Source organism: Scyliorhinus torazame, chromosome 4, assembly GCF_047496885.1.
Source record: "Scyliorhinus torazame isolate Kashiwa2021f chromosome 4, sScyTor2.1, whole genome shotgun sequence".
Taxonomy (NCBI): Eukaryota; Metazoa; Chordata; class Chondrichthyes; order Carcharhiniformes; family Scyliorhinidae; genus Scyliorhinus; species Scyliorhinus torazame.
This window is the reverse complement of record NC_092710.1, coordinates 346,575,179-346,599,503: the sequence shown is the minus strand read 5'-3', so window position 1 is coordinate 346,599,503 and position 24,325 is coordinate 346,575,179. Positions and strand designations below refer to the sequence as shown.

At 51.9% G+C, this 24,325-nt stretch overlaps 1 protein-coding gene across 1 annotated transcript in view; it reads left to right on the top strand.

Annotated features, from left to right (window-relative positions):
- The window catches only part of LOC140411508 (dynein axonemal heavy chain 8-like), a 2,059,122-nt gene that overhangs the window by 1,002,738 nt on the left and 1,032,059 nt on the right, over window positions 1-24,325 (top strand). The window contains exon 37 of the mRNA XM_072500594.1: window positions 8,486-8,649. Coding sequence (XP_072356695.1) covers window positions 8,486-8,649 — 164 coding nt within the window. The remainder of the gene's footprint in view (window positions 1-8,485; window positions 8,650-24,325) is intronic.

Here is a 24,325-nt window from a genome sequence, read left to right as displayed (position 1 = left end):
GCTGCTCACCCCCAGCAGGGCTGTGAATCTGTGGCCTTTTGACGCCAGTTTTTCATCGTCCCTGAAACGGAGAATCCAGTCCCATGCCCTTCGGTTTCGTAGCTTGAAACACATCTAGCGTCACCGGGGATCATCCACGAGGTTAGGAACATACGAAGTAGGCAAGGAATAATCCTGCCTGTTCTGCTGTTCAACTAGATCATGAATAATCTTCTACCTCAATGTTATTTGCCCACACTATCCCCATATCCTTTGATATCTTTAATATATAGAAATCTATCGATCCCTGTCTTGAATGTACTCAATGAATGGACCTCCAGAACCCTCTGAGGTAAAGAATTCCAAAGATTCACCATCCTCTGAGTGAAGAAATTCCTCCTCATCGAGTCATCGGGATCTACAGCACAGAAAACACCTTTGGCCCATCATGGCTGCGCCACTCAAAAACAACCATCTCAGTATTCTAATTCCAATTCCCAGCACTTGGCCCACAGCTTTATATGCCTTGGCATCGCAAGTTTACATCTAAATACCTCTTCAATGTTATGAGGGTCTCTGCCTCTGACACCCTTTCAGGCAGTAAGTTACAGACTCCCACAACCCTCTGGGTGTAAAAGCTTTTCCTCACATCCCCTCTACATTTACTGCCCCTTACCTTAATTCTATGCCCCGTGGTCATTAATCCTTCCACCAAGGGGAAATGTTTGTTCCTGTCTACTCTATCTATGCCCCTCCTAATTTTATACATCTCAATCATGTCCCCCCTCAGTCTCCTCTGCTCCAAGCAAAAAAAACCCAGTCGATTCAATCTCTCTTCATAACTGAAACTCCCCTGTGAAGCCTGTGTAATTTGTTACCACAGAAAGTAGTTGAGGCCAAAACATCAAGAAGCAGTTAGATATAGCACTTGGGGTGAAGGGGATTAAAGAATATGGGGGGAAGCGGAATTAGCCTATTGAGTTGGATGATCAGCTATGATCATATGAATGGCGAAGCAGACTCGGAGAGCCGAATGATATCCTCCTGCTCCAATTTTCTATGTTTCTATGTTGGGGTGGGGTGGTGAAATTTCTGGAGTCTATTATCAGGGATAGAATCATGGAACACCTTGAAAAATGTGGTCAATCAGTGAGAGCCAGCATGGATTTGTGAAGGGAAGATCATGCCTGACTAATCTTGTTGAATTTTTTGAAGGGGTGACTAAGGTAGTGGACAGGGGAATGTCTATGGATGTTATTTATATGGACTTCCAGAAGGCATTTGATAAAATTCCACAGAGGAGACTGTTAACGAAGGTAGAAGCTAGGGGATTTTCACAGTAACTTCATTGCAGTGTAACACTAATAAAGATTATTTTAAAAACAGCCTACTGAGTTGAGGCAGAATTGTTGACATGGTTAGGAAATTGGTTGAGTGGCAGATGACAGAGAGTGGGGATAATGGGTAAGTACTCCATTTGGTAGGATGTGACTCGTGGTGTACCAAAGGCATCTGTGTTAGGGCCTCAATTATTCACATTATTCATTAATGATGGTATAGAAAGTCATATATCCAAATTTGCTAATGATACCACATTAGGTGATATTGTAGATGATAACATAAAATTGCAAGGAGATATTGACAGACGAATGAAAGGGCAAAACTTTGGCAGATGGAACTCAATGTAAACAAGTGTGAAGTTATCCATTTTGGACCAAAAAAGGATGGGGCAGAGTACTTTCCAAATGGAAAGAGGTAAGGCACAGTGGATGTCCACAGTGATGCATAGATCCTTAAAATTTCATGAACAAGTGCAGAAAATAATCATGGAATAAAAGCTTTTATATCTAGTGGATTGGATTATAAGGACACAGAAATTATGCTGCAGCTTTACAAAACCCTGGTTCGACCCCACTTGGAGTACTGTGAGCAGTTCTGGGTACAACGCGGAAGGGAGGATATTTTGGCCTTGGATGGAGTGCAACGTCGGTTTATAAAAATGATACCTGGACAACAGGGGTTAAGTTACACAAATTAAACCTGTTTTGCAAAAATTTAGAAGGTTAAAGGTTGATCTCATCAAAGAATACTGGGGGCGCGATTCTCCCAGCTCCATGCCGGGCCGGAGAATCGCCGTTATCGCGCCACGCCGCCCCGATGCCGGCGCGCAATTCTCCGAGGTGCGGAGAATGGCCGCCATTTGCGGCGGCGTGTTTGGCGCAGCGCTGGTGGTGGGCCGCTCTACGCGCAAGGCCGCCAATTTTCCAGCCCGGGTGGCCAAGCGGCCTCGCGGAAAAAGCCGAGTCCCGCCGGCGCCGTCCACATCTGGTCGCTGCTGGCGGGAACTCTGCGCGAAGGGTCGGGGGCGGCCTGTGGGGGAGGCTCCGTCCCCGGGGGGGGGGACCTCCGATGGGGTCTGGCCCGCGATCGTGGCCCACCGATCGGTGGGCTGGCCTCTCCCCCCCCCGGGCCTACTTTGTTGCGCGTCCAGCCCCTGAACCCCCGCGTCATGTTGCGTCGGGCCGGAGCATTCAGTAAGGCCACCACGCATGCGCGGGTTGGCACTGCCCCCAGTGCACGCCAGGAAGTAAGTGAACTGCTCCAGCGCCATGCTGGCCCCCTGTGGGGGCTAGAATCGCTACTGCCCGTGCCCGTTTCGCGCCTTCGTGAAATGTGATCGGAGAATCGCGTCCAAGATATTAACAGGGAAAGACAGGGTAGATAAACTCTGTCCACTGGTTGGAGATTCTAAATCTAGCGGGCATCATTTTTTAGGCCAGGCTATTCAGCAGAGATGTTGGGAAACAATTCTTCATGCAAAGGGTGGGAGGGCTTTGGAACTCTCTCTCACAAACAGCAGTTGAAGCAAGACCAATTGTTAATTTTAAATCTGAGAAAGGTAGATTTTTGTTGAGCAAAGGGATTAAGGGACATGGGCCCAAGGCAGGTATGTGAAGTTAGGTCACAGATCAGCTATGATCTCATTGGACAGGCTCGAGGAGCTGAATGACCTCTCCCCATTCCCATGTTCCTATGTTCTCCAGCCCAGATAACATCCTGGTCAATTTCCTTTGCACCTCTCAGTCCTAAAGAACCTACATTGTATTTGTAGACTGTGTTCTCAGTTCTAGGCCCCTGAACTAGGGTAAACATCCTTCTTACATCCACCTTGACGAGCCCCATGATAATTTTGTAAGCCTTAATGTGATGATTGAGAACTTCCTGGATAACATGTTCAGAGATGCAGCCAGTCCTGCAACTTAAGAGGATGGAGGGAGAGAGGGAATAGTGACAGCCAATCCAGTCAAGTAGAAACAGGCAGGTGGTAAAGTTCATCACACTCTACAACCAGTATTCAGTACTGAAGAGCGATGGTTCACCTGGGGATTGCAGCCAGAGTCAGGTCCATGGTACCACAGGTGGCACAGCTGTATAAGTAGACACAAAAAAGACAGGAAAAGCAATACTGATAGGATTTGTCAGTGGAACAGGCAGGTGTTTCTGTGGCTACAGACCTGAATCCAGGATGTTATTTTGGTTCTGTGGTTCCAAGATCACGGATATGACTGAATGGCTGCAGAATGCCCTGAGGAGGAGGGTGAAGAGCCAACTAATTTTCACATGAGTACCACTGACATAGGTGGAAGGAGGAATGGAGTTCTGGGGCGGGATTCTCCGACCCTATGCCAGGTTGGAGAATCCCCGGGGGGGGCGGCGCGAATCCTGCCCCGCTGCTCTGACGCCGGCTGCTGTATTCTCCGGCACCGTTTTTCAGGCGGGGCGGGACTCACGCCACGCCAGTCGGTTGCCGTTGGCAGCTGCCCCTCAGGCGATTCTCCGGGCCCCGATGTGCCGAGCGGCCGTCCGTTTTTGGTTACACATGGTCCCACATGGCTGGACCTGGAAGGTAAGTCGGCGTGGGCGGTCCTCGGGCGGGGGGGGGGGGGGGGGGGGGGGGGGGGCGGTCGGGGGATCCGATCCCGGGGGGGGGCCCCACACTGGCCTGGCCTGCGATCGGGGCCCACTGATCTGCGGGCGGGCCTGTTCCGTGGGGGCACTTCTTCCTTCCACTCCGGGCCCTGGAGGGCTCCGCCATGGCTGGCGCAGAGAAGAGAACCCCCTGCGCATGCGCCAAAATCTGATGGCCGTTCCGCGCATGCGAGAATTTGCGCAGTCCCTTCGGCACCGGCTGTAACGGCGCCAACCTCTCCGGCGTCCACCTAGCCCCCGAGACAGGGACCCGTTGATGCCGGTGTCGTTGCCGCCGGTTTTCCCGCCGGCGTGGGGACTGGAATGGAGAACCCCAGCCCTGCATTCTGAATTAAGTGAAATAGGTAATGATTTCGCAAGTCGGATCTCAAAAGTAGTCATTTGTGCACCACCATTCAAGTGAGTATAAGAGGATAACTTAAATGAAAGTATGGGCGCGATCGTCCGGCCTTGTTACACTCACGCTCAACGTTACGAGGCCGGGGAATAGCAGGAGAGGCCAAAAACGAGATCCGCCCTGGACGCCAAACAGTTTGCGATGCAATCAGCCTGCCTCCGCAGGCAAAATCGGGATCTCGCCGTAGCGTGGTGAGAAACCAATTATCACCACATCAGCCCCATTTCCATACAACAGCCCCCTGTCATTCAGTGGCCTCCCCGGCAAGTAGTCACGCTGGCGGACTTCCAGTGGCAGCATGGTGTGACTGGTCGCATATTTGGTGGCTCCCGCTTGTGGTAGACCTCTGGACCGTTCCCCGGTTAATGGCTGGGCTGTGAGTTTAAAAAGGTGCAGGAGGGGTGGAGGAAGAGAGTGCCCACCGGGGCATGGATTCGTGGACCAGAAGTGGTCGACAAAGGAGGGAAAGTTGGCGAAAGTTGGTGTGGTGCCTGTGACACAGGAGACGATGACAGAGGGTTAAGGACCGATACAGCCCACTCGGTGGTCAACGGGGCAGCTGGTGAGCTTCCTCCATGAGAAGGGAGGGGGGGGGCCCCAGGGGTGGGGTGCCCCCTGACCAGGCTGATAACATGGATCGTGAGAGGGTTGGATGGGCCAGTCAAGAGGGCCCCTGTGTTCCGCAATTTGAAACGCTTGGAGGCGGACGTGGTGATGATACCACGTTAGCACAGTGATTAACACAGTTGCTTCACAGCTCCAGGGTCCCAGGTTGGATTCCCGGCTTGGGTCACTGTCTGTGCGGAGTCTGCACGTTCTCCCTGTGTCTGTGTGGGTTTCCTCCGTTAGGTGGATTGGCCATGATAAATTTCCCTTAGTGTCCAAAAAAGTGAGGTGGGGTTGCTGGGTTGCGGGGATGGGGTGGGGCGTGCGCTTAAGTGCGGTGCTCTTTCCAAGAGCCGGTGCAGATTTGATGGGCTGAATGGCCTCCTTCTGCGCTGTAGATTCTATGATTCTATGATACAGGAGACACACCTGAGGGTGGTAGACCAGACTAGGCTGAGGAAAGGGTGGTAGGGCAGGTTTTTCATTCGGGGTTAAATTCCAAAACAAGGGGGTGGGCGATTTTGAGTAATAAGCGGGGGGCGTTCGAAGTGGGAAGTATAGTGCCTGACTCTCGGGGGAGGTATGTTATGGTGAGTGAGAAATTGCAGTGGATGCCGGTGGTGCTGGTGAATATTTATGCCCCGAACTGGTATGATGTAGAGTTTATGAGGCGGGTGTTGGGGAACATCCCCAATCTGGACTCGCATCGGCTGATTATGGGGGGATTTTAATACAGTTCTAGACCCAAGGTTGTATCGGTAGAGTTTGAGGTCAGGGTGGGTTCGGTGGCAGTTAAGGGGCTGAGGGGGTTTATGGAGCACATGGGAGGGGGGGTGGATCCGTGGAGGTTTGGAAGGCCGAGAGCGAAGGAATTTTTGGTCTTTCCCATGTGCACAAGGTGTACTCCCGAATTGACTTTTTAAATTTTGGATAAGACGTTGCTGGAGGGGGTGGTGGATGTTGAGTACTCGCCGATAGCGGTGCCAGATCACACCTCGCATTGGGTGCATTTGCGGGTGAGTAAGTGGGAGGGGACAGCACCCGCAATGGAGGTTAGATATGGGGCTGCTGGCGGAGGAAGAGGTCTGTGAGCGGGTGAGGAAGGCCATCCGAGGGTTTGTGAAAGTAAATGACATGGGAGAGGTTTCAGCGGCCATGGTACGGGAGGCTTTGAAGGCAGTGGTGAAAAGGGAGTTCATAAGACTATAAGACATAGGAGCAGAATTAGGCCACTCACCCATCAAGTCTGCTACGCCATTCAATCATGGCTGGTATTTTCTCATCCCTATTCTCCTGCCTTCTCCCCATAACCTCTGATCCCCTTATTAATCATAAACCTATCTATCTGTGTCTTAAAGACACTCAGTGAATTGGCCTCCACAGCCTTCTGCGGCAAAGAGTTCCACAGATTCACCACCTTCTGGCTGAAGAAATTCCTCCTCATCTCAGTTTTAAAAGATCGTCTTTTTAGTCTGAGATGGTGTCCTCTGCTTCCAGTTTTTCCTACAAGTAGAAACACTTCCACTCTATCCAGGCCTCGCAGTATCTTGTAAGTTTCAATAAGATCCCCTCTCATCCTTCTAAACTCCAACGAGTATAAGACCCAGAGTCCTCAAACGTTCCTCATATGACAAGTTCTTCATTCCAGGGATCATCCTTGTGAACCTCCTCTGGACTCTTTCCAAGGCCAGCACATCCTTCCTTCGATACAGGGCCCAAAACTGCTCACAATACTCCAAATGGGGTCTGACCAGAGCCTTCTACAGCCTCAAAAGTACATCCCTGGTCTTGTATTCTAGCCCCCTCGACATGAATGCTAACATTGCATTTGCCTTCCTAACTGCCGACTGAACCTGCACATTAACCTGAAGAGAATCGTGAACAAGGACTCCTTTGTGCTTCTGGCAGCACGGTAGCACAAGTGGATAGCACTGTGGCTTCACAGCGCCAGGGTCTCAGGATCGATTCCCCACTGGGTCACTGTCTGTGCGTAGTCTGCACGTTCTCCCCATGTCTGCGTGGGTTTCCTCCGGGTGCTCCGGCTTCCTCCCACAGTCCAAAGACGTGCAGGTTAGGTGGATTGGCCATGATAAATTGCCCTTAGTGACCAAAATGATTAGGAGGGGTTTTTGGGTTATGGCGATAGGGTGGAAGTGAGCGCTTAAGTGGGTCGGTGCAGACTCGGGGGGCCGAATGGCCTCCTTCTGCACTGTATGTTCTATGTTATGTTCTGATTTCCGAAGCATTTCCCCATTTTGAAAATAGTCTATGCCTAAATTCTTCCTTCCAAAGTGCATAACCTCACACCTTTCCACATTGTATTTCATTTGCCACTTCATTGCCCACTCTCCTAGCTTGTCCAAGTACTTCTGCAGCCCCTGTGCTTCATATCGATATAATGAGTGACCTGATGAAGGAGCAGTGCTCCGAAAGCTAGTGACTCCAAACAAACCTGTTGGACTTTAACCTGGTGTTATAAGACTTCTTAATGAGCCATCAAGATTGAATTGGTTTATGTGCAAAAATGCACATGGTTACGGTGAGAAAACAGGCAAGCGTTAATAGCTGGATGCTCTTCTAATGCACAGATGTGGCGGGTTGAATGACCCCCATCTGTGCTGTGACCCTGTTCTGTAGCCATTCTGTTATTCAGTATAGATTTGATTGGTCAGCATTCATTTTGGACTTCACTGTAAAACATGATTTTGAGTCTGCATTTGTAAATGGCGACACAGGCCTAAATATTCACACGAGCCGGAAAACGGATTCTCACCAGGGGGATCAATTTTCTGATTTCCTCCGCCTCTTGCCGGTGACGTAACGAGGTTCCTGCCCTAAATTTTAATGCATTTAAATATAATTAAAGGACTTCCCCACAATATGTTCCACCCTCACTGAATATTCATTCCTCACCGACGTGACGATGCAGGTATTTAAAAATGTGAAGCAGTCGAGGGGATCCCACTGGGTGCTCAAAAGGTAAGTCTCGCCCCTGGGGCGAGAGGGAGAAGTTTCTTTCTAATGTAGATCAGGGCGCCCTTTGAAGAAGGTGCTCTGAGTGCCAGCTTCTTTCTAATGTAGATCAGGGCGCCCTTTGAAGAAGGTGCTCTGAGTGCCAGCTTCATCAAACCCCCGCCCACCAGAATGAGGGCAGAAACCTCGTCCCCAGTTTCTCTGTGCACAGTGCCAGAAAAACTGGAGAGAAAACTCGGCTCTGCAGCTGGGAAAGTTACACGCCGGTTTTCTCACTGAAACCCACACTCTGAAAAAATATTGGTAAATTCCACCTACTGATGAGTGTCAACATTTCAATTTGTGACAGACAAGAGAGTAGGGGGGGCAGAGATGTATTTGGTGTTGATATTCAATCATGATTTATTGGAACACTTGAAGGGGTGAGAGAGATGTTTTTGTCAAACTGAATTGATCTGAAGTTGTCCATTGAATTATCTTGATACAAGTGCAATTCTTACTTTGCAAACGTTGATGACGTGGTCACATTTTTTTCTCTAGGAAGCAAAACGATTTCAAAATGTCGATAAATCGTGGATAAAAATTATGCAGCGGGCTCATGAAATTCCAACTGTTGTTCAGTGCTGTGTCGGAGATGACATTATGGGACAACTTCTGCCTCACTTACAAGAACAACTGGAGGTCTGCCAAAAATCACTAACAGGGTAGGAAAATTAGGTTGTAGAATCTTGGGGCTGGATTTAACTTTACGCCACCAGTGAATTTGAAGTTGAGGAGCACGTTAAATCCAGTGGGTGGCCTGCCTGCCTGCCGCCCAACAACCTGCCTAGCCCCACCACAATTTTACCAGTAGCATGGGTAGAATTAGATGCCAGTGTGCCACCTGAGGCCCTCAATTGAGGACTTCACCCTATCTCTGCAGGAATTGAACTGGTATGCCCACACCAAATGGTTAACTGGTGATGGTCAGGGGTCCTTCCTTCAATGGTATCTGGGCCAATCGAATGCCCGCTCCCGACCAAAGTGTTACCTGCCAGCTTCCTTTTTCCCAAGGTTCCTCAAATTCTATGCTCCCATGCCTCTTGTTAATCAAGCCGTCCCCCTCTCAAATCGACCACCAGACTCTTACAAAGTTCTGATTCATCACTGAATGTCTCTTCAAGCCCCAACCGCAGTATTGGCAGTGAACATGGCAGTAGCGATGCCTCTCATATTCCAGAAATTCTCTGAGGTGGGACATTCTGATACAGAGGGGCGGAAATCTCACCTCTAGCTGTGGAGAAGCCATTCTTCACCAGGACAGTCCCCTCCACCACCTGATGTGTTATCTGAGTTGGTTTAGCATTGACTGCAACTGGATGCAGTGAGACTAGAAACAGGCTTCTGACACAGGAGATGGTCCAACACTGTTTTATTGAACCTGCTGGTTGCTGTACATAATCTGCTGTGGGTTGACACTCTATTAATCTAAACTGATAACCTCTGACTGGCATGACCAGACTAGCTCTCTGTCACATGGAGACAGTGCCCACGGCCTTGTGCACTCTAACTATCTCTGGAGCTGTAATCTGTGAGAAGAGGGAGAGTCTTAATGCCTTGTGTGTTTTATAGTGGTAGTGTCCTGTCTGGTGATTGGTTGTTCTGTGTCGTGTGTGTTCATTGGTGATCCTGTGTGTCAATCACTACCTGTCTGCATCTCATTATATACAAGAAATGAAATGAAAATTGCTTATTGTCACAAGTGGGCTTCAAATGAAGTTACTGTGAAAAGCCCCTAGTCGCCACATTCCGGCGCCTGTTCGGGGAGGCTGGTACGGGAATTGAACCGTGCTGCTGGCTTACCTTGGTCTGCTTTCAAAGCCAGCTGTTTAGCCCTGTGCTAAACAGTGGATATTATGACATCTCTCCTTTTTGAAATAAATTTTGGAATGTGGCTGTATATACATGTATGACTATGTACAAGTGGTGAGTGAATGAACATATGTACATGGGAAGTTGTCGATAATGCAGATACAGAGCAAACTGAACAAAATTTACAGGATTCAAGTCTATAGATTCAGTCTTTGTGGTGGGCGATGAATTCTTGTCGATCGCCTCAGAGGTGGAGGGGGGGACGCTGGCACCTGGACAGGCGGGATTACTGCCAGATCGATGGCCTCGTGGACAGGCGAGATTTCTGCCAGATCGGTGGCCACGTGGTGCGAGATGTCCGGAGGCAGCATGATGACATGCGGAGAAGTGCGGTCAGGTGGTGGGCAGGGAACTTTGCGCAGCGCCCTCCTGTTGCGCCGTAGAATGGAGCCATCAGCCATGTGAACAATGAAAGACCTGGGGATGGCCTGTCTGACGACAACAGCTGGGGCTGACCAGCCTCCCTCAGGCAACTGGACGCGAACAACATCTTCTGGAGCCAGCGCAGGCAGATCAGTGGCATGAGCATCATACATGATCTTCTGCTGGTCCCTGGATCGCTGCACTTTCTGCAGCACTGTGAGGCGGTCAAGGTCTGGAACATGGATGGCTGGAACAGTCGTTCGCAGGTTGCGGTTCATGAGCAGTTGCGCCGGAGACAAACCAGTCGACAGAGGGGTTGCCCTGTATGCCAACAGCGCCAGGTTAAAATCAGAGGCTGAGTCTGCAGCCTTGCAAAGCAGCCACTTGACAATATGGACCCCCTTCTCGGCCTTCCCATTTGATTGCGGGTAATGGGGACTGGATGTGATATGCCTGAAGTGGTAGGCTCGTGCAAAGTCGGACCACTCTTGGCTGTAGAAACATGGACCGTTGTCACTCATTACTGTGAGTGGTATCCTGTGCCTAGCAAACGTCTCTTTGCAGGCTTTGATGACTGACTTGGATATGAGGTCTGACAGTTTCATCACTTCCGGGTAGCTGGAGAAGTAGTCGGCTAAAAGCACGTAATCTCGCCTATTTGCGTGAAAGAGGTCGATCCCCACCTTGGACCATGTCGAGTCACGATCTCGTGCTGTTGCAGTGTTTCCTTAGGCTGGGATGGTTGGAATTTCTGGCATGTTGTGCAGTTGAGGACCATGTTGGCAATGTCCTAGCTGATGCCAGGCTAGCAAATTGCCTGCCGAGCTCTGTGTTGACATTTCTCGACCCCAAGGTGACCCTCATGGATCTGTCTGAGCACCATGGTTTGCATGCTTTGGGGAATGACGATTCTATCCAGTTTAAGAAGGATCCCCTCAACAACCGTTAACTCGTCCTTAACATTGAAGAACTGGGGGCACTGCCCCTTTTGCCAGCCCTGGGCGAGGTGTTGCATCACACGCTGCAGTAGAGGATCTATTGGCAGTTCTTCGCGTATTTGGACAACTCATTCATCAGTGGCTGGGAGGTTGCTGGCACACAATTGTACCTGTGCCTCAATGTGGTGAATGAAGTCGCCCTGTTCACACGGCATGGTGGTGGATCGGGATAGGGCATCCGCGATGATCAGCTCCTTACCCGGTGTGTAGACGAGTTCGAAGTCATATCGGCCGAGACGAAGAAAAATTCGCTGCAGCCGAGGTGTCATATCATTTAAATCCTTCTGGATTATGTGCACTAAAGGCCTGTGGTCTGTTTCCACCGTGAACTTTGGGAGACTGTATACGTAGTCATGAAACTTGACTATTCCTGTCAGGAGACCCAAGCACTCTTTTTAGATCTGGGCATACCGTTGTTCGGTCAGAGTCATGGCCCTGGAGGCATATGCCACTGAAGCCCAGGTTGAGGAGTCGTCTCGCTGGAGGAGCACTGCCCCAATGCTGTCCTGGCTTGCGTCTGTGGATATCTTGGTATCCTTGGTCGGGTCAAAGAATGCCAGTACTGGGGCTGTGGTGAGCTTCGCCTTCAGCTCAAGCCACTCCGCTTGATGTGCGGGAACACTGTGGACCTTTTTACGAGATGCCGGAGGGCTGTGGTGTGGGATGCCACGTTAGGAATGAATTTTCCGAGAAGATTTACCATCCCAAGGAAATGTAGGACCGCCTTTTTATCATCTGGGGTCTTCATGGCATTGATTGCCAGCACCTTGTCAGCATCAGGTTGCACACCCTGCTGGGAAATGTGGTCACCCAGAAACTTGATAGCGGACCGACCAAATGAGCATTTGGCCCTGTTGAGCTGGAGGCCATTTTTATGGCTCCTCTGGAAAACCTGACTGAGGCGAGCGATGTGATCCTCGGGCATTGTGGACCAGATGATCACGTCGTCCACATAGACTCGCACCCCCTCGATGCCCTCCATCATTTGCTCCATTATTCGATGAAAGACTTCGGAAGCTGAAATGATACTGTGCGGCATGCGGTTGTAGCAATACCTGCCGAACGGAGTGGTAAACGTGCACAGCTTCCTACTGGATTCGTCCAGCTGTATCTGCCAGAAACCACGTGAGGCGTCCAGCTTGGTGAAGAATTTGGCATGAGCCATCTCACAGGTTAATTCTTCTCGCTTCGGGATCGGGTAGTGCTCTCGCATGATGTTGCAATTCAGGTCTTTAGGATCGATGCAAATGCAGAGTTCACCAGAGGGTTTCTTGACGCAGGCCATGGAGCTGACCCATTCTGTTGGTTCCGTGACCTTTGAAATGATGCCCTGGTCTTGAAGCTCTCGTAGCTGCGTTTTCAGACGATCCTTGAGAGGAGACGACATCCGGCGTGGTGCATGGATGACTGGGGTGGCATTCGGCTTGAGTAGTAACTTGTAGCGATATGGGAGCGTGCCCATCCCATCAAACACATTGTGGTATTGCGTGAGAATGTCATCTATCTCAGCCTGTAGGTTCGCATTGGGCGAGGCAGTCGCAGGTGTAGAGGATATGGCATGGACTTGCTGGACCAGATTTAGGAGTTTGCATGCGCGAGCACCGAGCAGGGATGCCTTGTCAGGTCGGACGATCTCGAATCTTAACGTCACCTTGATTGCCTTGTGAGATACACCTAGCTGACATGATCCACTGGCAGCTATGACATTACCATTGTAGTCAAGGAGCTGGCAGGCTGGTGGAAGAATGCTAGGTTGGTTTCGGATGCTTTCGAGGTCTGACTGTGATATGAGATTCGCAGACGGCCAGTGTCCAATTTGAATCGGATGCGACACTGGTTGACCGTGATGACAGCACACAACTTGTCCTCAGGATCCACTCAGGATTGAAAGGCGGTTTGCAGGCGCAATGGAGACCAGCTCGTGCGTGATGATGATGCCCACCCGATATGGAGACTCGAGGCAGTCAGCATCGGGGTCCGTCGGGCTTTCGGGATCAGAATCCTTCATGCCTTGTACGCAGTGGACACGTCTGCGCTGCAGCTGGGATCGCTGGCTGTTGCTCAGTGGAGCGGACCTGCAGAGGGCCGCATATGCCCAGGCTTTCCACACTGTAGACATCGCCTGCCTTTGGCTGGACATTGCAACTTTAAAATGGCGGAGCCAAAATTTGGACACGTCTGACGTCAGCGCGTTCTGTGCACCGTCGCGCATGCGCAGTGCGGTCGGCCGACGTTCGCACATGAGCAGTAGAGTCTTCGGCCTCATCGTCCTCCCGGTCGTGGCGCGCATGCCTAGGGACCCGGGAAAAGGACGCGAAACGGCCACTCTCCTCGATGCTCAAGCCTTGCATTTTTGCGATGGCCTGCACCCTTTCTGTCTCGTGGGAGGCCAGTTTTGCAGTTTCTGCCGCCCTGATGCAGGAGTAACAATTTCTGGCATGCTCGCACGTTTCGATGCGGTGGAGAGGGTCAACTGTTTGATTTTGAGTAGCTTCTCCCGCATGGAGTCGGACTGGACCCCGAAAACGATCTGATCCTGGATCATGGAATCAGCCTTCGAGTCATAATTACATGACTGCGCTAGGATGCGGAGATGGGTCAAGAAGGACTGAAAAGGTTCATCCTTACCCTGAAGCCTCTGTTGGAAGATGTTCCGTTCAAAGCTCTCATTCACCTCGACTTCGCAGTGGCTGTCGAATTTCAGCAGAACTGCCTTGAACTTCGTCTTGTCTTCGCCATCGGCAAACGTGAGCGAGTTAAAGATGTGGATGGCGTGATCCCCCGCAGTCAACAGGAACAGCGCGATCTTCCTGGCATCTGATGCTGCCTCGAGGTCGTAACTTGTATTTGAAAGCCCTAATGTCATTGGCTGACAGATCCCGGGTCCTGGTTGGCCGTTGACCTCAAGCTCCGCCCTGAAGGCGAAGTATAAGAAGCCGGTGTCTTCCCCCGCATGCCAGTTTACTATCGGGCTGCTGGGGAACAGACACGCTTAATAAAGCCTCATCGACTTCACTATATTCGTCTCATGGAGTCTTTGTGCGCTACAGTGAGTCAGAGCGGAGATTTTAAAAGAGCAGGATCTGAGAGTCAGAGCGGACATTTAAACAGAGCAGGAGCTGAGAGTCAGAGTGGAGATTTAAAAAGAGCAGGAGCTGAGAGTCAGAGCGGAGATTTTAAAAGAGCGGGAGCTGAGAGACAGAGCGGATATTTGAAAAGAGCGGGAGCTGCGAGTCAGATCGGATATTTAAAATGAGCAGGAGCTGAGAGTCAGAGCGGATATTTGAAAAGAGCAGGAGCTGAGAGTCAGAGCGGATATTTGAAAAGAGCAGGAGCTGAGAGTCAGAGCGGACATTTAAAAAGAGCGGAAGCTGAGAGTCAGAACGGACATTTAAAAAGAGCAGGAGCTGAAGTCAGAGCGGACATTTAAAAAGAGCGGAAGCTGAGTGTCAGAGCGGACATATAAAAAGAGCGGAAGCTGAGAGTCAGAGCGGACATTTAAAAAGAGCAGGAGCTGAGAGTCAGAGCGGAGATTTTAAAAGAGCGGGAGCTGAGAGTCAGAGCGGAGATTTAAAAAGAGCAGGAGCTGTGAGTCAGAGCGGAGATTTAAAAAGAGCAGGAGCTGTGAGTCAGAGCGGAGATTTAAAAAGAGCAGGAGCTGTGAATCAGAGCGGAGATTTAAAAGAGCAGGAGCTGAGAGTCAGAGCGGAGATTTAAAAAGAGCAGGAGCTGTGAGTCAGAGGGGAGATTTAAAAAGAGCAGGAGCTGTGAGTCAGAGCGGAGATTTAAAAAGAGCAGGAGCTGTGAATCAGAGCGGAGATTTAAAAGAGCAGGACCTGAGACTCAGAGTGGAGATTTTAAAAGAGCAGGAGCTGAGAGTCAGAGCGGAGATTTAAAAAGAGCAGGAGCTGAGAGTCAGAGCGGAGATTTTAAAAGAGCGGGAGCTGAGAGTCAGAGCGGATATTTGTAAAGAGCGGGAGCTTTGAGTCAGATTGGATATTTAAAAAGAGCAGGAGCTGAGAGTCAGAGCGGATGTTTGAAAAGAGCAGGAGCTGAGAGTCAGAGCGGATATTTGAAAGGAGCAGGAGCTGAGAGTCAGAGCGGACATTTAAAAAGAGCGGAAGCTGAGGATCAGAGCGGACATTTAAAACGAGCGGAAGCTGAGAGTCAGAGCGGACATATAAAAAGAGATGAAGCTGAGAGTCAGAGCGGACATTTAAAACAAGCGGAAGCTGAGAGTCAGAGCGGACATATAAAAAGAGCAGGAGCTGAGAGTCAGAGCGGAGATTTTAAAAGAGCGGGAGCTGAGTGTCAGAGCGGAGATTTAAAAAGAGCAGGAGCTGTGAGTCAGAGCGGAGATTTAAAAAGAGCAGGAGCTGAGAGTCAGAGCAGAGATTTAAAAAGAGCAGGAGCTGAGAGTCAGAGCGGAGATTTAGAAAGAGCGGGAGCTGAGAGTCAGAGCGGAGATTTAAAAAGAGGAGGAGCTGAGAGTCAGAGCAGAGATTTAAAAAGAGCGGAAGCTGAGAGTCAGAGTGGAGATTTAAAAAGAGCAGGAGCTGAGAGTCAGAGCGGAGATTTTAAAAGAGCGGGAGCTGAGAGTCAGAGCGGACATTTAAAAAGAGCAGGAGCTGAGAGTCAGAGTGGAGATTTAAAAAGAGCAGGAGCTGAGAGTCAGTGCGGAGATTTAAAAAGAGCAGGAGCTGTGAGTCAGAGTGGAAATTTAAAAAGAGCAGGAGCTGAGACTCAGAGTGGAGATTTAAAAAGAGCAGGAGCTGAGAGTCAGAGCGGAGATTTAAAAAGAGCAGGAGCTGAGAGTCAGAGTGGAGATTTTAAAAGCGCGGGAGCTGAGAGTCAGAGCGGAGATTTTAAAAGAGCAGGAGCTGAGAGTCAGAGCGGAGATTTAAAAAGAGCGGGAGCTGAGAGTCAGAGCGGAGATTTTAAAAGAGCAGAGCTGAGAGTCAGAGCGGAGATTTAAAAAGAGCGGAAGCTGTGAATCAGAGCGGACATTTTAAAAGAGCGGGAGCGGAGAGTCAGAGCAGAGATATAAAAAGAGCAAGAGCTGAGAGTCAGAGCGGATATTTGAAAAGAGCGGGAGCTGAGAGTCAGAGCGGAGATTTTAAAAGAGCAAGAGCTGAGAATCAGAGTGGAGATTTTAAAAGAGCAGAGCTGAGAGTCAGAGCGGAGATTTTAAAAGAGCGGGAGCTGAGAGTCTGTAGCGCACAATGACTTACGAGAGAGACGAATAGAGATGAAGTCGATGAGGATTTATTAAGCGTGACTTGTTCCCCGCAGTTCAGCAACAGACTGGAGCTGCGGGGAGAAGCCCAGGTTCTTATACTCCGCCTTCAGGGCGGAGCTAGGGATCAACAGCCAACCAGGACCCAGGATCTGTCAGCCAATAGCATCACGGCTTCACAGTCCCACATGACCCCTAATGCATACTACCACATTCACCCCTTGTTAAAAATGAACCCGGCGGGGTGGTGCTTCGCATGGTGGTAGGGGTTTACAAGGCTGGTCCTGGGAGGAGAACATTTTTGGCATGTCCTTTCAATGCTCTACACTTTGCCCTACATTGGGCTATGTACAGGGTTTGTGAACTATTTACAATATTCGTAAGAGGAAAAAGAACATTCTCGTTAAAGTCCACAACATTCTTGTGTTACACCGATGCCACGAGTCGAGCGGGCAGTCTGGTCTTCCTTGTCGATCGCCTCGGCCCCGGTGGTGGTGCAGGTGCTTGTTCCCGCGTTGTCGTCTCCGGGAGCTTTTCGGTGTCTGCTTCTGTTTCACTCCTGGTCGGACATGGGAGGAGGACCGATCCTCCCGGGAAGGGGGCGGTTGCAAGGTGCCGGTGGCAGGGAGGGGGTGATCGGTGTCGGGGGGTGTGCGTGTTGCCGGCGGGCGCCAGGTCTCGCAGGGAGACCGTGTCCTGTCGGCCGTCGGGATACGCCACGTAGGCGTACTGCGGGTTCGCGTGGAGGAGATGAACCCTCTCGACCAACGGGTCCGACTTGTGCGCCCGCACATGTTTCCGGAGCAAGATGGGTCCTGGGGCCGCCAGCCAGGTCGGCAGCGACGTTCCGGAGGAGGACTTCCGTGTTGGGGTAGACGAAGCTTTCGGTGCTCCCGGAGTCGATCAGGCATGGTGTCTTGTGTCCGTTGATCAGCACCGTTGTTGTCGCGTCTGGAGCGTCCGGGGCCATGCTTGATCCAGCGTCACCGAGGCCAGATGTGGTCGTAGTGTCTCAGCGTCTTCTTCGGACCCCGTGGAGCCGTCGATGCTGGGGTCCATTGTTGTCATCCAAGATGGCGGCGTGCATGAATCGCACGCGGCCGGGGGTGGACAAAATGGCCGCCCCCACGGATCGCACATGGTCGGGGGTGGCAAAATGGCCGCCCCATGCATCGCACATGGCTGGGGGGGGTCACAAGATGGCGGCGCCCATCCTCCGCTCGTGGTGGCCGTAACCCAAAATGGCGGCGCCCGCGGGTCGCACATGGGGCGCTGGGGGGGTTTGGGGAGCGTTTGGGATGAGCTGCACTCTTTCTTCTCCGGGGACAGTGGCGAACCCCCGGGACCGGCACACAGCCGCGAAATGGCCCTTTTTCCCGCAGCTCTTGCAAGTCGCTGCGCGGGCCGGGCAGCGCTGCCGGGGGTGTTTCGCCTGCCCGCAGAAATAGCAGCAGGCCCCCCCGGGATGATCTGGCGTCTTAACCGCGCAAGCCTGTGAGGGAGGGGGGGGGGGGTTTGTCGCTACGGTGGTCCACGGAGCCCAAGGGGCTGCCGCGCGGTCGGGGCCGTAGGCGCGGGCATTTTGCGAGGCCACATCTAGGGAAGCTGCAATGGCCCGTGCCTCTGAGAGTCCTAGCGACTCTTTTTCTAAAAGTCTTTTGCGGATTTGGGGAGAGTTCATACCTGCCACAAACGCATCGCGAATTAACATGTCCGTGTGTTCAGTCGCGTTTACCGGGGGGCAGCCGCAGCCCCGTCCCAAAATCAGCAGCGCGGCGTAGAACTCCTCTAGCGATTCTCCGGGACTTTGCCGTCTCGTTGCGAGTTGGTAGCGTGCGTAGACCTGGTTCACTGGGCGAACGTAGACGCTCTTTAGTGCTGCGAGCGCCGTCGGGAAATCCTCTGCGTCTTCTATGAGAGGGTAAATTTCCGGGCTTACCCTTGAGTGCAGGACCTGTAGTTTCTGGTCTTCTGTGATCCGGCCGGGAGCCGTTCGGAGGTAGCCTTCGAAACAAGTCTGCCAGTGTTTAAAAACTGCTGCCGCGTTCACTGCGTGGGGGCTGATCCGCAGGCATTCCGGGGCGATCCTGAGCTCCATAGTCCTTTAAGCACGCTTAATAAATTGTAGCGCACAATGACTCACGAGAGACGAATAGAGATGAAGTTGATGAGGCTTTATTAAGCGTGACTTGTTCCCCGCAGTTCAGCAACAGACTGGAGCTGCGGGGAGAAGCCCAGGTTCTTATACTCCACCTTCAGGGCGGAGCTAGGGATCAACAGCCAACCAGGACCCGGGATCTGTCAGCCAATAGCATCACGGCTTCACAGTCCCACATGACCCCTAATGTATACTACCACAGAGTCAGAGCGGAGATTTTAAAAGAGCAGGAGCTGTGAGTCAGAGTGGAGATTTTAAAAGAGCAGAGCTGAGAGTCAGAGTGGAGATTTTAAAAGCGCGAGAGTGTGGAGTCAGAGCAGAGATTTAAAAAGAGCAAGAGATGTGAGTCAGAGTGGAGATTTTAAAATAGCGAGATCTGAGAGTCAGAGCGGAGATTTATAAAGAGCAGGAGCTGTGAGTCAGAGTGGAGATTTAAAAAGAGCAGGAGCTGAGAGTCAGAGCGGACATTTAAAAAGAGCAGGAGCTGAGACTCAGAGTGGAGATTTTAAAAGAGCAGGAGCTGAGAGTCAGAGCGGAGATTTAAAAAGAGCAGGAGCTGAGACTCAGAGTGGAGATTTTAAAATAGCGGGAGCTGAGACTCAGAGTGGAGATTTTAAAAGAGCGGGAGCTGAGAGTCAGAGCGGAGATTTAAAAAGAGCAGGAGCTGTGAGTCAGAGTGGAGATTTTAAAAGAGCAGAGCTGAGAGTCAGAGTGGAGATTTTAAAAGCGCGAGAGTGTGGAGTCAGAGCAGAGATTTAAAAAGAGCAAGAGATGTGAGTCAGAGTGGAGATTTTAAAATAGCGGGAGCTGTGAGTCAGAGCGGAGATTTATAAAGAGCGGGAGCTGAGAGTCAGAGCGGAGATTTAAAAAGAGCGGGAGCTGAGAGTCAGAGCGGAGATTTGAAAAGAGCAGGAGCTGAGAGTCAGAACGGAGATTTTAAAAGAGCGGGAGCGGAGAGTCAGAGCAGAGATATAAAAAGAGCGGGAGCTGAGAATCAGAGCAGAGATATAAAAAGAGCGGAAGCTCAGAGAGCGGAGTCTGAAAAAGAGTGGGTGCTGAGAGTCAGCGTGTAGATTTATAAAGAGAGCTGAGAGAGCAAAGATTTTAAAAGAGTGTGCATTGAGAGTCAGCTTGGAGATTTCGAAAGAGAGTTGGAGTTGAGAGTCAGAGTGGACAGTTAAAAAGATCAGGAGCTGAGAGCGGGCGCTGAGAAGTGGGAGCGGGGAAGAAAGTGCTGAGAATTAGAGTGGAGATTTAAAAAGAACGAGAGCTGAGAGACAGAGTGTAGTTTTAAGAAGAGCGGGAGAGGAGAGTCAGAGCGGAGATTTTAAAAAGAGCGAAAGCTCAGAGAGCGGAGATTGAGAAAGAGTGGGTGCTGAGAGTCAGCGTGTAGATTTATAAAGAGAGAGCTGAGATAGCAAAGATTTAAAAAGTGTGTGCGCTTGTGGTAGTCGGTATTAGAGGTATTACGGTACCCTGTAATGCTGTAAGGTCATTGGTGTAGGAGGTACTGTTTTCATTGGTTACGCCTGCCTGCTGGTTCCGCCCAGTAAGGCACAGTGTCTCCCCAACAGCTGCCTTCTGTACCCGCGCTGCTGGGGGAAACATCTAGTGTAATAAAGCCTTCAATTGTCTCCAATCTCGCTTCTGGAGTTATTGATCGAGCATCAATTTATTACACTAGATTTTAAAGAATGGAGCTCCGAATCAAGCCGGGGTGTCTGCAACTCAGCCCCCACGCGGAAAACTCAGCGGCAACCTTCAAGCACTGGCTGGCGTGTTTCAATGGATATCTCAGGACGGCCACAATTACACCCACGGGGACCAGAAAATGTATGTTCTGCACTCAAGGGTGTGCCCAGAGATCTACACTCTCATCGAGGACACAGACGATTTCGAGGCCGCAATGAATCTGCTGAAAGGACACTATCTTCGCCCTGTAAACCAGGAAGACGCCCGACATCTACTAGCGACGAGGCGACAAATCTGTGTGGAATCGATGGAGGAGTTCTACTGTGCGCTCCTGGTGTTGGGGAGGAACTGTAACAGCCCGCAAGTTTCGGCCTGCGACCACACAGAACCTTTGATCCGGGACGCATTTGTTGCAGGTATGCTGTCCTCCCAAATCCGCCAGCGATTGCTGGAGAAAGAGACACTAGGCCTCAAGGAGGCACGGGCCCTTGCTAGCTCCTGGATGTGGCCTCCCAATACGCCCGCGCTTACATCCCCGACCGCGAGCAGCCCCTTGGGCAGCGTGGAACCCCCCCGCGACTGACTCCGATGCATCCCCCATCCTCCCACAAGTGTGTGCTGCGAGACTGCCAGGCAACCCCGGGGGGGGGGCCCGCTGCTATTTTTGTGGGCAAACCAAGCACCCCCGACAGCGCTGTCCGGACCGCTCATCCCTCTGCAAAGGATGCGGCAAAAAGGGCCACTTCGTGGCGGTATGCCAGGTCCGGGCGGTCTCCGGAGGTGAATCGGGACCGCCACCACAACCCTCTCCACGGGCCACGTGCGGCCAGAGGGCACCGCCATCTTACTCCTTTAGGGCCACGTGTGGCCTCCGGGCACCGCCATCTTGTCTCTCGGACACCACGTGTGATGGATGGTCGCCGCCATCTTGTGCACCCCCAGCTATGTGCGACCAGTGGGCGCCGCCATCTTGGCTGGACTCTCAGGACCCCAGCTCGGATGACCACACACCGCCCGAGGAGAACATCTAACTTCTGCCATGACTGGACCAGTCTCAGCACCGAACACTCTTGACTGCAACGACGACCGTGCTCATCAATGGGCATGAAACATCCTGTCTGATCGACTCTGGGAGCACGGAGAGGTTCATACACCCCAACACGGTAAGGCGCTGTTCTCTCCCCGTTCATCCAGTTAACCAGAAAATCTCCCTGGCCTCCGGGTCTCATTCAGTGGAGATCAAGGGGTTCTGCATAGCGAACCTCACGGTCTAGGGAAGGGAGTTTAAAAATTACCGGCTCTACGTCCTTCCCCACCTCTGCGCTGCCACACTCCTGGGGTTAGAATTTCAATGCAACCTCCAAAGCTTAACCGTTAAATTCGGCGGCCCTATACCCCCCTCACTGTCTGCAGCCTCGTGACCCTCAAGGTCGATCCGCCTTCCCTGTTTGCGCACCTCACCCTGGATTGCAAATCCGTCGCCACCAGGAGCAGACGGTACAGTGCCCAGGACCGGACCTTTATTAGGTCGGAGGTCCAGCGATTACTGAGGGAAGGTGTCATTGAAGCTAGCAACAGTCCCTGGAGAGCTCAAGTAGTGGTGGTAATGACCGGGGAGAAGCATAGGATGGTCATCGATTATAGCCAGACCATCAACAGGTATACACAGCTTGACGCGTACCCTCTCCCCCGCATATCCGATCTGGTCAACAGGATCGCACAATACAAAGTCTTTTCCACGGTGGATCTAAAGACCGCCTATCACCAGCTCCCCATCCGCCCTAGCGACCGCAAATACACTGCTTTCAAAGCAGATGGGCGGCTCTACCACTTCCTAAGGGTTCCCTTCGGTGTCACTAATGGAGTCTCGGTCTTCCAACAAGAGATGGACCGAATGGTTGACCGGTACGGTTTGCGGGCCACGTTTCTGTCCCTCGATAATGTCACCATCTGCGGCCACGACCAGCAGGACCACGACACCAACCTCCGAAAATTCCTCCATACCGCAAAAATCCTTAATCTCGCATATAACAAGGATAAATGTGTGTTCAGCACCGACCGTCTAGCCATCCTCGGCCACGTAGTGCATGATGGAGTTATAGGCCCAGACCATGAACGCATGCGCCCCCTCATGGAGTTCCCCCTCCCTTACTGCTCGAAGGCCCTGAAACGCTGCCTGGGATTTTTCTCTTATTATACCCAGTGGGTCCCCAACTATGCGGACAAGGCCTGCCCGCTAATCCAATCCACGGTTTTTCCCCTGTCGACAGAGGCCTGCCATCTAAGCGGACATCGCAAAGGCCACGATGCACGCCACCAACGAGTCCCTCCCCTTCCAAGTCGAGAGCGATGCGTCCGACGTAGCTCTGACGGCCACCCTCAACCAAGCGGGCAGACCCGTGGCCTTCTTCTCACGCACCCTCCACGCTTCAGAAATCCGCCATTCCTCAGTTGAAAAGGAGGCCCAGGCCATAGTAGAAGCTGTGCGGCATTGGAGGCATTACCTGGCCGGCAGTAGATTCAGTCTCCTCACTGTCCAACGGTCGGTGGCCTTCATGTTCGATAATGCACAGCGGGGCAAGATAAAGGACGACAAGATCTTACGGTGGAGGATCGAACTCTCCACCTGCAACAATGAGATCTTATATCGTCCCGGGAAGCTAAACGAGCCTCCTCATGCCCTATCCCACGGCACATGTGCCAACGCACAAGTGGACCGCCTCCGAGCCCTCCACGAGGACCTCTGCCACCCAGGGGTCACTCGATTCTTCTATTTCATTAAAACCCGCAACCTGCCCTACTCCATCGAGGAGGTCAGGACAGCCACCAGGAACTGCCAAATCTGCGCGGAGTGCAAGCCGCATTTCCACAGGCCAGAGAAAGCGCAGTTGATAAAGGCTTCCCGTCCCTTTGAACACCTCAGCATGGACTTCAAAGGGGCCCTCCCCTCCACCGACCGCAACACGTACTTCCTGAACATGATTGACGAGTACTCCCGGTTCCCATTCGCCATTCCCTGCCCCGACATGACCGCAGCCACCGTCATCAAAGCCCTCCACAGTATCTTTATGCTCTTCGGTTTCCCTGCCTACATACACAGCGATAGGGGGTTGTGGTAGTATGCATTAGGGGTCATGTGGGACTGTGAAGCCGTGATGCCATTGGCTGACAGATCCCGGTTCCTAGTTGGCTGTTGATCTCTAGCTCCGCCCTGAAGGCGGAGTATAAGAACCAGGAGTTCTCCCCGCAGCTCCAGTCTGTTGCTGAACTGCGGGGAACAAGTCACGCTTAATAAAGCCTCATCGACTTCATCTCTATTCGTCTCTCGTGAGTCATTGTGCGCTACAATTTATTAAGCGTGCTTAAAGGACTATGGAGCTCAGGATCGTCCCGGAATGCCTGAGGATCAGCCCCCACGCAGTGAACTCAGCAGCAATTTTTAAACACTGGCAGACTTGTTTCGAAGGCTACCTCCGAACGGCCCCCGGCCGGATCACAGAAGACAAGAAACTGCAGGTCCTGCATTCGAGGGTAAGCCCGGAAATTTTCCCTCTAATAGAAGACGCAGAGGATTTCCAGACGGCGTTCGCAGCACTAAAGAGCATCTACGTTCGCCCAGTGAACCAGGCCTACGCACGCTACCAACTCGCAACGAGACGGCAAAGTCCCGGAGAATCGCTAGACGAATTCTACGCCGCGCTGCTAATTTTGGGACGGGCCTGCAGCTGCCCGCCGGTAAACACGGCTGAACACACGGACATGTTAATTCGCGATGCGTTTGTGGCAGGTATGAACTCTCCCCAAATCCGTCAAAGACTGTTAGAAAAAGAGTCGCTAGGACTCTCAGAGGCATGGGCCCTTGCAGCTTCCCTAGATGTGGCCGCGCAAAACGCCCGCGTGTACGGCCCCGACAGCGCGGCAGCCCCTTGGGCTCTGTGGACCCACGTCGCGACAAACCCCCCCCCTCCCCCTCACAGGCTTGCGCGGTTCAGACGCCAGGTCATCCCGGGGGGGCCCGCTGC